The 12,199-nt window shown below is 37.4% G+C and overlaps 1 protein-coding gene across 1 annotated transcript in view; it reads left to right on the top strand.

The window, feature by feature from the left end:
- LOC113924712 (bifunctional heparan sulfate N-deacetylase/N-sulfotransferase 4) overlaps positions 1–12,199 on the top strand; it is a 397,622-nt gene that overhangs the window by 378,507 nt on the left and 6,916 nt on the right. The window contains exons 10-12 of the mRNA XM_027598851.1: positions 3,731–3,854; positions 5,729–5,903; positions 11,273–11,443. Coding sequence (XP_027454652.1) covers positions 3,731–3,854; positions 5,729–5,903; positions 11,273–11,443 — 470 coding nt within the window. The remainder of the gene's footprint in view (positions 1–3,730; positions 3,855–5,728; positions 5,904–11,272; positions 11,444–12,199) is intronic.

The following is a 12,199-nucleotide window of genomic DNA, read 5'->3' as shown; positions in this document are numbered from 1 at the left end:
CGATGTGGGGCTCGATCCCAGGACCCCAGATCAGGGCCTGAGCTGAAGGCAGACGCTTAACTGACTGAGCCACCCAGGCGCCCCTAGCACAATAATACTAAAAGCATAACTTGTTGGTCTTACCTCTCTCAGAAAATCAGTGTCCCCATTGTCAATATTATTTTCTCATGATTTGATTGGCTTACTCTGGTAAAACTAAAAACAAGATTGTATATAAGATAGAATGCAGTTTCCCTGAGAGTACTGTCAGGGATGAGGTCATTTTTACTTCCTCCACAAAATATTTATATCAAAGACATTGGATTAAAACAAATGTCAGTAATAGATGAAAACACAGGTGATATTAAAATAAATACACATTTTTGGGCAGTGGGTCCAGGTTCTATGACTGATTATATGAATGTCAAGCCACATACCTACTGTCCCCAGTTGAAAAGCTTTTCTCCTTCCTTCCTGTCCTTTCTCCCTCCTCCTCCTCAAAGTCCCTCCTGCTCCTGGTGGCATGAAGGTGCTGTGGCTCAGAACAGAAAGCCTTTGACTTTATGTAACTCTGGGGAGATCTGGTATAAATCCGTGACCACCAGGGTGATTAAACATATGTACGTGTTACTGAGTGAGATTATAATGTATGTATTTTGCAATATTCAGCAATAATTCAAAAATATTCCTTTATCTGTACACTGGATCCATCAAGTCTCAACATCTCAGGGATATTAAACTATCAATATTCTCAGCTCTTTTGTGTGTCCCAAATCTCGCTCTCTCTCTCTTTCTCACGCATGTGCCCACACGCACACACACACCATTCCCATCATCATCATCACTTAAACATTTTTATGTAGGTCCCATCCTAAAAGGTATATAGAAAGAACTGTTCTGAATTCCCTGTTCCCTTCCAAATACTATTATATAATACTCTAATTTATTTCTTCTCCCTGGAACATTTTCTTTTTTAAGATTTTATTTATTTATTTGATAGACAGAGACACACAGCGAGAGATGGAACACAAGCAGGGGGAGTGGGAGAGGGAGAAGTAAGCTTCCCGCTGAGCGGGGAGCTGACACGGGGCTCGATCCCAGGATCCTGGGATCCTGACCAGAGCCGAAGGCAGACGCTTGACGACTGAGCCACCCAGGCGCCCCTCCCTGGAACATTTTTGTTCCTCCTCTCATAGTTTCTCCTTTTTGAACTGTGTTTTCAGGAGCACTTCAGATCAGTTCTTGAGGCCTCCACTGCCCCTCATAATTTTATGTCTGTGTTTTTCAATGTGTTTGAGAGAGTTCTGCCTGGTCCTTTGGGCCTCTAATTCAGTTCCTAATTAGTTCTGACTCCTTTAATTTTTAAATTGACTTTATATGATTTGATTCCATTTTTGCTAATTTTTATCTTTTTTTAAGATTTTATTTATTTATTTGAAGAGAGAGAGAGAGAACACAAACAAGGTGAGGGGCAGAGGGAGAAGCAGACTCCCTGCTGAGCAGGGAGCCCGATGTGAGACTCGATCCCAGGATCCTAAGATCATGACCTGAGCCAAAGGCAGACGCTTAACTGACTGAGCCACCCAGGCGCCCCTATTTTTGTTAATTTTTTAAAAGTTGTTTTGGGGCGCCTGGGTGGCTCAGTCGGTTAAGCGACTGACGCTTGGTTTTGGCTCAGGTCATGATCTCAGGGTCCTGAGATGGAGCCCTGGGTGGGCTCTGCGCTCAGGGTGGGAGTCTGCTTAAGATTCTCTCTCTCTCCCTCTTCCTCTGCCCCTACCCCTGTGCTCACTTGTGCTCTCTCTCTTTCTAAAATAAATAAATGAATCTTAAAAAAATAAAAATAATTAAAAGTTTTTAATTAGTAATTAAATTTTAAGGGCATTTTTTAATTTTTACCCTCCCATTTCACTAGGAACCACCTATTCTGTATTGCTTTCACCTTTCTGTCCAAGGTGTCCGTCCCCTTAGCTCTGTTATCACTTTCCTTTAACTACTCATGCCCCTATTCAGTCTTGGTGGTCACGTAAAGCTGTGAAGATCTAATCAGGTGGCCATCTCATTAATACTTAAAGCACAGTAGACTTTGCTCCTATGAGCTTAAGATATGTTGGAATAAAATGCCAAATCTCTGATGATCTGCTCGGCTTCCAGATCCCTAGTTGCAATTGTAACTGTCCTGCCAGCCCACCTGTGTAGCTCATCTCCAACTCTGCTAGGGCTGGGAAATCCAACTAACCCTCCTGGGTCCAATGTGTTACAAAAGGGATCTTTTCCAGAAGGGAAATTTTGATTCACGAGAACTATGAAAACCCAGTCACTCCATGATTCTTTCTGCCATGGCCCTCAGTCTCTGGCCCAACTCAAACAGAAACAAGGGTCAGAGATTGCATTTGAGCATTCTGTGATGTGTACGCTCCGTGGGTTCTATCAGCCAGTCTGTCCAGCCTAGTGCCTCAGTTTATTAAATCAGATTGCCCCATTTTGCGAGGTAGGACATTCAAGTGGTCATCTTGCCAGATTCCTGCCATTCTCTTTCAACCTTACTGGGAACACTTAAGTTTTTAAGGTACAAGCCAAAAAAAACGCTTCCTCTTGGAAGCTTTAGCTGACTTCTCAAGTCTAAGACACCCATCCTTTCATGTGTTAGAAAAGCACTCTGGTCTTCTCTCACTATGGAAACTGTCTCACTATGTTGCAATTACCTGTTTACTTGACCCAAGTCCACACATACACTTTAAGTTGATCAAGGCCAGCAAATGAGTTTTTCTTCTCAAGAGTTCTCACCAGGAAAAAAAAAAAAAAAAAAAAAAAAATCACCAGGGACTCACATAGAGTAGCACCAGTCAGCATGTGTTGAGTAGTTTGATTTAATTTAATTGATTTGAATATAATATTGAAATCCACCAGGTTCAGGTATTGTGCTGGATGCCCTTGATGCTTTAGCCACTCACCTGACTCCCGGAGGGAAACCGAACCACCAGTTTCTGAAGTTCTCTCCCAGCTTAAAGCACAGTATCGTCCCCTTCAGATGCCCAGTTTTGTCTTATCTTTGTATAACCACCTACGTGTTTTTTGCATTTTTTGTATGTTATACATCTCCTGTGGTATCTTATTTTGTATTTTTCTTCAAATAAACTGATTTTTGCCTCAAATAAAATAATTTAAAGCAGAAACTCTGTATCACCCTATAAACAGGAGAATAGTTATTGCATATCAAACAGAAAAAAATGTAAAAAAAAAAAAAACCATCAGACAGGAAAAGAGCTGTATCATCAGTCTGCTTCACTTTGCCTATGTACTAATATTAAATCAGATGGTTAGGTAAATGGAATCATGAAGACTAATAAAAGAATACTTAGATTGTTGCCACATGAAATGCACCTAATTGATTTTAAGGAAATCATTTTTTTAAAGGTTTTACTCATTTGAGACACCGAGAGAGAGAGAGAGAATGAGAGCATGAGCAGGGGCTCCAGGTGGGGGAAGGATAGAGGCAGAGGGGGAAGCAGACTCCCCGCTGAATAGGGAGCCCTACATGGGGCTGGATCCCAGGACCCTGGGATCATGACCTGAGCCGAAGGCAGACACTTAACAGACGGAGCCACCCAGGGGTCCCTTAAGGAAATCATTTTAATACCAGAAAATTTGGTCTTCTGGATATTACTTTTTGAGCAAAAATTTTGCTAAAATAGTATTTGTCTCTTCTTTTGTTGCCATATATAACCCTTTGCCTCCTTTTTTGCTATAGGAACAACTGCACTTTATTTATTCCTTCTTATGCACCCTTCCATCATCAGCAATCTTCCCAGTCCCAAAACATTTGAAGAAGTTCAATTCTTTAATGGCAACAACTACCACAAGGGAATTGATTGGTAAGGAAAATAACAAAAACTAAAGACCATTATTAATACATGCTCAATCACGGCAGAGCGATTATAGATGTATGTGTGGCATCTACATAATTACAGCATAAATTTGTTATGCTCAATTCTACCATAGTGAATTAGAAATTAATTTATAACAACGATATGTTTAATCAGTGTTGCCTATAATTTGGACAGTGCAATAATGATAATATTTTTCTGGTAAATTAATATGATTGAATAAAGAAGATTATGGGATATTTTTTCAGAATTATTCATAAGGAAATTTAAAATTCTGCTTAAGCATATTACTATTTTCCTGCGCCTAGAATTTTTTTTAACTACATAATTTGTCTTCACAAATGATGCTTGAGGAAACAAATAAATAAGTTATTTTATACTCTGTGACATGTATCTTCATTAACCACATAGACTATAAAATGTTGTATTATAATATAAGCTGATATTTGTCATGCAAATAACATAGCATTTCCAAAACCATATTAATGCCAGCCGTGCACATGCATAAAAGATATATTACTTTGCATTTAATAAATTATGAAAAATTTTAAAATCACAATATTTTCCCTAAACTGAAAGAGAATAAACCTGATATTAGAACCGGTTTTTACTCTGGAGCTTTTTTCTAGCTTTATTCCAATTTTTTAAGAAACTATCACACTGATTCCAACTTCCAGTTATATAAGGCAAATCTCCTCCAGGGAAATTCCCCTAAATGCATAACTCTGCAGTGTGTAACTTTATGTCAACACCACATATGAGCCTGTCCTCAACAAGAGGCCTGTTCTGTTTAGACCCAGCTAGGGCTAGAGTAGGGGAGGGGCAATGCCGGTAAGCAGATCTGGCTTCCTATCATGGGAAGAGATGTGCCCACTCTGCATCTAAGATATGACTATTCTACCTTACTTTAAAAAGACTAAATAAATTTTGGAAGTGCATGCAAGTTACTAAAAGCAGAACAGCAATTTTTTCTTATCTGTGAGCTCAAATGGAACACAAATTGTTAAGCAGGAATATAGATGAGACTTTTCACCACTTCACATTTGGGAAACATAACAACAAATGTCAAAGAGGAAAATAAGTGTCTTATATGAATCCTTAATTGCTCTCATTATTTATTTCTAGAACATTTGAGGGTTAGAGAAGTGATGAGCTGTAAGGAGAATTACACACATAATTAAAGCCTTGCACTGAGTTAACCTCTGAACATATTGATTCCATAATCTATACACAGAGGAATGTTCCGACAGCATATGGAGGAGTGATCCTACCAAGGCACCACAGGCTCAACTGGCAGGAAATAGCCTCTTAATGACTCTAGATAGACTATAATGTGTTCACATTGCTACACATACAACAAATTATGCAGAAGTTAAAAAGGAAGAGAGCAGCTATGCCCTACTCTGCTTAGGATTTTATAGCTCTTCTGACTTACACATCCTCCTCTCTTGTGCACTTTGATCTCAAATTAAAAATTTTGCATTCAAATTTGCAAGCAAGAATTTACTATTTTAAAATATTTACTAGGCAATACTTTGTAATTTGCTTTTTGCCAAGGGTAAACTTAATTTTTCTGGATTTGGCTTTTGATAGCAGAGATATCATCCCAAATCTAAAAGATTTTCCCTCTGTCCTTAACAATCCACCTATTTCACCTCCCTTTCCCCTGCCCTACCATAGTTCATTAAAATAGTAATACTTCGGATTGTCTTACTGCCAAAGTATACGGCATAGCCATGATTTCAATTATTATGACACTAATAAGTAGACCTCAATATAAATGAATGTAAAAATGTTCAAATATTTCATATCCATAGCATGAAGTAAAACTTAGATCTCTGATTGTTTTTCTCTGCCTTCAGGTATATGGACTTTTTTCCTACTCCACCCAACATTACAAGTGACTTTCTATTTGAAAAGAGTGCTAATTACTTCCATTCAGAAGAAGCTCCCAAGCGAGCTGCATCTCTGGTCCCCAAAGCCAAGATCATTACCATTCTCATCGACCCTTCAGACCGGGCATACTCTTGGTACCAGGTATGAAGCAGTAAAAAATACTTCTAAAAACATTTAGCCATAGCTTAAATGCAAGCAATGGTGAATACCAAAATAAAGTTTAGATGCCCAGTTGTATTTAACAGTCAAATGCTACAGAGCTAACCCCCCCAAAAAAGAAAGGAAAAGAAAAGAAATTACAAGTGATAAAAGCTGAATATTTGATTCGTGTGAAATTGGGCAAGGAATTTCAGGCATAAAGTAATAGAAAACATCATACATAAAGGATTAATAGATTGAATAGACAGTATAAACATGTAAAATATTAGTCTGTCAGAATTAACAAAATAATAGTACATATCTAAGTAGAGCATCTTTAATAATACATGGTAAATGGTTTAGTACCCGTAATTTAAAAAAAAAAGTTTCTGTAAATTGGTAAAAAATAAAAAATATAATACCTCAGTAGAAAAATGAGCAAATAAACAGAACACATAGATATTTCACGTACACGAAGACACCCACAAATGTAATTGCTCAGCAATTTATATGAAAAATGATCAACCCAATTAGGGAGCAACAAAATATAAATCAAAATGATACTCTTTTTGAATATCATCTCAACAAAAATTGTAATGTTTATTCTCCTTGCTGGCAAGGGTGTGATGGTAAAGATATTCGAATGTTGCAATAGAAGGCTATAGATGGAAATCTTTTCTGAAAACTAATTTGGCAATAATTATCAAAATAGTTTTGCAAGGGTCCTATTGTGCGATGGATCCTCTTCTGGAATCAATCATAAAGAAACTTCAAAGGGATGGACAAATATTTATGCCTTTATATACCCCAGTACTAGTCAAACAATGTGGGTTAGAAGGAGAGTCGGGGAGAGGGAAAAGTATATGCGGTCCCCTGGGTGCAAGGAACCTTAGCACGTTTAAAGAACTAAGAAAACTTCCATGTGGCTAGAGAGCAAAACCTGTGGGAGATGATGAGTCTGAGACGTACACAGGGGACAGAACTCAGGAAAGGGAACCATGTGGCTACCATTCTTCAAGCAACTGAAAACCTTTGAAGAGTTAAGCCAGTATGTGACTACCAGATTTCCTTTTAGAGGCTGCTAAGAAATAAAGGCAGCATTGACAGTGAGAGTAAGTACAGACTGAGTGAAGTATAAAGTATCAAGAGACATGTAGGGATTAAAACGAACAGAACCTCGTGAGGAAACACTGTCAAGGATGAACCAAATTTCTGATGTGGACAACTGGATGATGAGTATATATTCCCATAAAAAATAGAAGCACTTGAAGAAGGAAACAGGACTGGTTGGGGGGAGGGGTGCTAAAGATGTGGCACAAATGGTGAGCATGAGGTACGGAATCACTGTCGTACGGAGACGAACAGTAGAGTCAGAAGGCACTCCGGGGAGAGGTCGGAGCTGGAGACAGAAATTTGTGAATCAAAGGCAAAAAGCCACAAACATGGGGAAACTGCCTAAGGAGAGTGTTTAGAGAAGCAAAGTATAGAGAACAATGAGGCAGCCAGGGAGACAAGAGAACACGGTCAGAGGAGTAGAAGAAATTCCAGGAGTGTGATGACACTGAATACAAGGGGACTGAGTACTACCAAATGGAGGAGGTGGCTGCTAAGAAATTAGACAATTGGACAAACAAGGCCTGAATTATTTTCACTGAGCTGAAAGATATTGAGAGAAGTGGAGCCTTTAGTGACACAATGAAAAGAGCAAAACCAGATGGATTTGGTGGAGGAGAAACTAAGTGGGAAGAAGAAATAAAAATGCGAGATTTCAAAGGGGAAAAACAAGACACAGACTTATTACAGAGAAGTTAAGTTGGGTTCAAGGAAACTGTGCCCTATGGTGGTAGTGATCTGAATCATGAGACGTTTCCAAAAAAGGAGAGATGTTTAAGGCCCAGGAGAGAAACCTGAGTTATCAGTCCTGTGAGGATCCTGAGGGGCTAGGAAGAGATGACTATAGGGAATTAGCTTAGATGGGAGGGAAGCATCCATTTCCAGACTTCACTTGTCTTGTGCAGGGAGCCTCCTGGCAAGCTGCTGGAGTCTATGGGTTCCATTTCAGAAACACGTTTGAAAAGCATAAAACTACATAGAATTACAAAGAAACAACTTTTTAAAAATGTAATTATTAACGTAATTTTTAATTCAGTAAAAAATTTTTATTTACTTAAGAATTAAATGGCCAGATCTAATGGCAGGACCAATACCGCTGTAATGTTGAAGTAGGAATGAGCATGAACGGCATTTTGATATATCTGAAACACCTGTGTTGTGATACAAAAATAGCTGATTTTTATTGGTATAATAAATGCAAAATTTCATTTAAAAGTTACCAAAAATAAAAAGACTATTTTGTTGTTGTTGTTCAGAGCCAAGTTCATAGACCCTCTGAATTATATCAGTAGGGCTCTGGTTAAGAATCCTTCCATTAAAACTTAATTGGAAGGTCTGAGATAGAGAAATTGAAGTGATTCCAGTGGTCTCTCCTTCCTTTGGAAAGTTGAGAATGAGTTAATCTGATGAAAAAGAGGGGGATAATTTGGGTAATGGCAGTTTGAGCAGAGAAAAAAGGCAGTGTGAAATCTTTGTACAGGGGTAAGATAAAGTTGACCACAAAAATGTAAAATCGCCTACAGCAGTGAAAGCCTAATTAAAGGTGATCTTGAATTTGTGGTGGTAATAATGTGCATGTACTAAAATCCCATGATATGAGTGCATTTGTGTATGTGTATGTTTAATGCACATATAAATTAATGCCCCAAAAACAAGACTAAAAGGGAATGTTTAAAGAGCATACGAGAAATTTTTATTTTTTATTACTTCTTTATTCATTTATTTTTTACCCATTCTTTATTTTTGTATTCATCCTTTTTCTTGACTTTTTTCAATAAACATTTATGGCCAAGAACAAATAATAATGGACAGAAAAATGTGACCCTGTACATTGGGATTGCAAGAGGTCAGGGATCCTAGGAGAACACCTGGATTGGGAGTAAGATCCAAATATTATTAGAATCCATGAGTCACTGTCTCCCTCAAGATAGAAAAATGTGCCAGGGCGCCTGGGTGGCTCAGTCCGTTAAGCGGCTGCCTTTGGCTCAGGTCATGATCCTGGGGTCTTAGGGTCAAGCCCCACATCCGGCTCCCTGCTCGGCGGAGAGCCTGTTTCTCCCTCTCCATCTGCCTGCCACTCTGCCTACTTGTGCTCTCGCTCTCTCTCTCTGTCAAATAAATAAATAAAATCTTTAAAAAAAAGAGATAGAAAAATGTGCCTTTCTCACTTTATGAAAATTCATATTGCAAAGCAACATAAAGTTACTTTTTTTAAAAAAGTAACAAAAGCATTGAAATATTAAGCCTTCATTAAAAATGTTGAATATAAGTACTTGGGGCCAAATGTTGCACATTTCCTAGCAGAAAACATAGAACAAATTTATATGAATCTTTTTTCACATAGATTAAACTATTTAAATAAAAGAGAATCTGTGCCTGCTTCTTCAAGTAAATTCTTTGAACATACATGTTTGAAAGGAATTATTTTTCCTGATATTTTTATTGCCATATTGCTAAGAGTAGGGTCCCCAAACTGCTCCACATTTCAAAATAATGCAGCCTATTACTTAGCTGGGCCTGTCTATTCAGTAAATACCATAAATCCAAAGCTCAGCAGGTGTAATTCAGAAACTCCTACAAATGTCACCTGCCACTTAATTTCTATCCCACATTTTTAAAATGGGCCTCACAGAGAAGCTATAGTGCTATTTTTTCCATAAAATATGTCCCTTTGTGACTTCTGGTCATATTTTTATGCTAATCTTCTTAGTTGCAGGAATATAAAGAAAAGTTGGTGTTAAACATTTATAAATCAATGTAGGGAAGATTAAGTACAGTTCCATATTATCACTGCTTAAAATAAAAATTTTAGCATTAACATATTAATATGCACATAGTATTTTTAGATTCTTTTATTCAAGTTATGTAGTTTCTACCCATAGTATTAAATCAATGTATTATGTAGTCTCTATGTACTCAGCATAATGCATATACATATAAGAATGTCAATAAATATAAAATAATGAGAGGCCTTCAAAAGTTTTATTCCACCCATCTACCACTCACTGGTTACTGTTTACCCACTTCTTACCCCTCTTTACTTTTTTAATTTTTCTAACTCACATAGATGAACTGCTGTTACACAATTGCATCAAGTCCTAATACACTCCCATGCTCATTCTGTAGTTAATTTTCTTTATGTTAAACTTTTAGATATCTTGCAAAATCAATTCATCCATTCCCACAACTCACCCACTTTCACTCAAACTTAAGACATCAAGTTCTCTTAGTTTCTATGTTTATTTTTTGACTTATAAAAATCTCTGTTATTACATTTTAGCTCAAAATTTTCAACCACTTAAAAAGATCCTATCATCTTTCATTCAGAACTGATCACCTATTGGTCTGTCTACCAAAGCAACGTATATGACTCTAGTCAAATATCTGACTTTATTATAGTCTGTTAATCTATTGCCTCCCATAGAAAATTTTTATTTCTTTGAAAATAGAAATTACATTTTGCTTGTATCTTTCTATCTCCAGAATCTATAGCAGTTTTTTTTCTGGTAAGGAGCCTAGTGAGTGCTTATGAAATTGTATTGACTGCAAAATCTCTTATTGTATTGGGCTCTTGCCTTGTATGTAAACGCAAAGACAACTACTATTGACTATTGATGGTTTGATATGAAAGACTCAGAGATTGGTACTGAAAAGTAGTAGTGGATCAGTACTTGTAAATTAGCATGGATAGATGGAAATTCTTGGGAGAGCAAAAGGAAAGGACTTTGGGCAACACCAACGTCTTTATGACACCTAAACAAGTATTAGGAATACACATCTACTTTCTCTAGGCTCATAGCCTCTGCCACAGAGGGGTATTGGGGAAATGTCAGAACCTGTAGGAATAGCTATGATGAGACAATGAGCAGAGTAATATATGAATCTGCTCTTGCCAATCTAAATCTCTTTTCACTGGGCTTGATTTGTCTGGTCCCCGATATCTATTCACTTTTAATCAGACCCATGAAGAAAATCCTGTACTCTGTCTCTTGCCTTCTATGTAAACGCAAAGACAACCACAGGCTTATATGCATACGACTTGATATACATGGAAGGCTTGTACTTTAAATAAGCAATATGCCATTGTCTGGCTTTTAATATATGCACTCTTTATTTTTTCATTCTAAAATTACTTTATCATTTTCATTACTTTTTGGAAATAAAAGACACACCCATGTACATACATCAAACACAAACATGCACACATACCCGTGCATGCATAAAGAACACCAATTTTACAATTGATTTTCTTGTTAAAGCACCAACGATCACATGAAGACCCAGCTGCCCTGAGGTTTAATTTCTACGAAGTTATCACAACCGGACATTGGGCCCCATCTGACCTAAAAACTTTACAAAGGAGATGCCTAGTACCTGGATGGTATGCAGTCCACATAGAAAGATGGCTGACTTACTTTGCTACTTCTCAGGTAAGGTCCTAAAATTAATTTCTTCTGTTTAATATACCTTGGCTGTATTGCACCTGACAAACAGAAAATAAGAAATAACATTGCCACAGACAGCAATTTATAATAAGACAATCATACCTAAAGAAGATATGTGGATTTTTTAATGTCAATAATAATGTTAAAATGTTAAGTGGCTGTAAAACATATTCTTGGGATCTTCTTTTGGGTAGTAGCTGGTCTCAGAGTGCTGAGTCCTCACACGGGAGACATCATGTGATCCATAAGTAGTAACTCAACTACTCAGAGAACAGCCATTTAGACAATACCTTTATGGAACACCACATGCAGATAGTCTGACATCTGTCCTCTAGGGCTCTTAGAAAGGAAGAGGTCACACATTAGACTGTCAAAGTGGAAAATGCTGTTAACAGCTCCAGGAATGTGGGATAGAACAAGAGGTAAGGATTTGAGGAAACATTCATACTGTTTATATTCTTTACTCCAGATCAGGTCATGACTAAAACCTGAGTTCTTTGTCATGGTTTATAAGGAAAATAGATGAGTAATTTTCATCTGAATGCCATTTCTAAGTCTTTGGCTCCAAGGTTAGCTCATGGGATTCCATAGGCTAGATAATTATCTGATTACATGACAGATGGAAAATTGAGTTTCTACTGAACTACTAAATCAAGAGAGTTTCTGTGTTTATTTCTGATTTACAATCAAGTTAGTTAAGGGTTATAAACAATGCCGATGGCAAACTTCAATTGTTGTTTA

This window comes from Zalophus californianus, chromosome 2 (genome assembly GCF_009762305.2).
Source record: "Zalophus californianus isolate mZalCal1 chromosome 2, mZalCal1.pri.v2, whole genome shotgun sequence".
In the NCBI taxonomy this organism is placed as follows: Eukaryota; Metazoa; Chordata; class Mammalia; order Carnivora; family Otariidae; genus Zalophus; species Zalophus californianus.
This window is presented reverse-complemented; position numbering and strand designations above follow the sequence as displayed.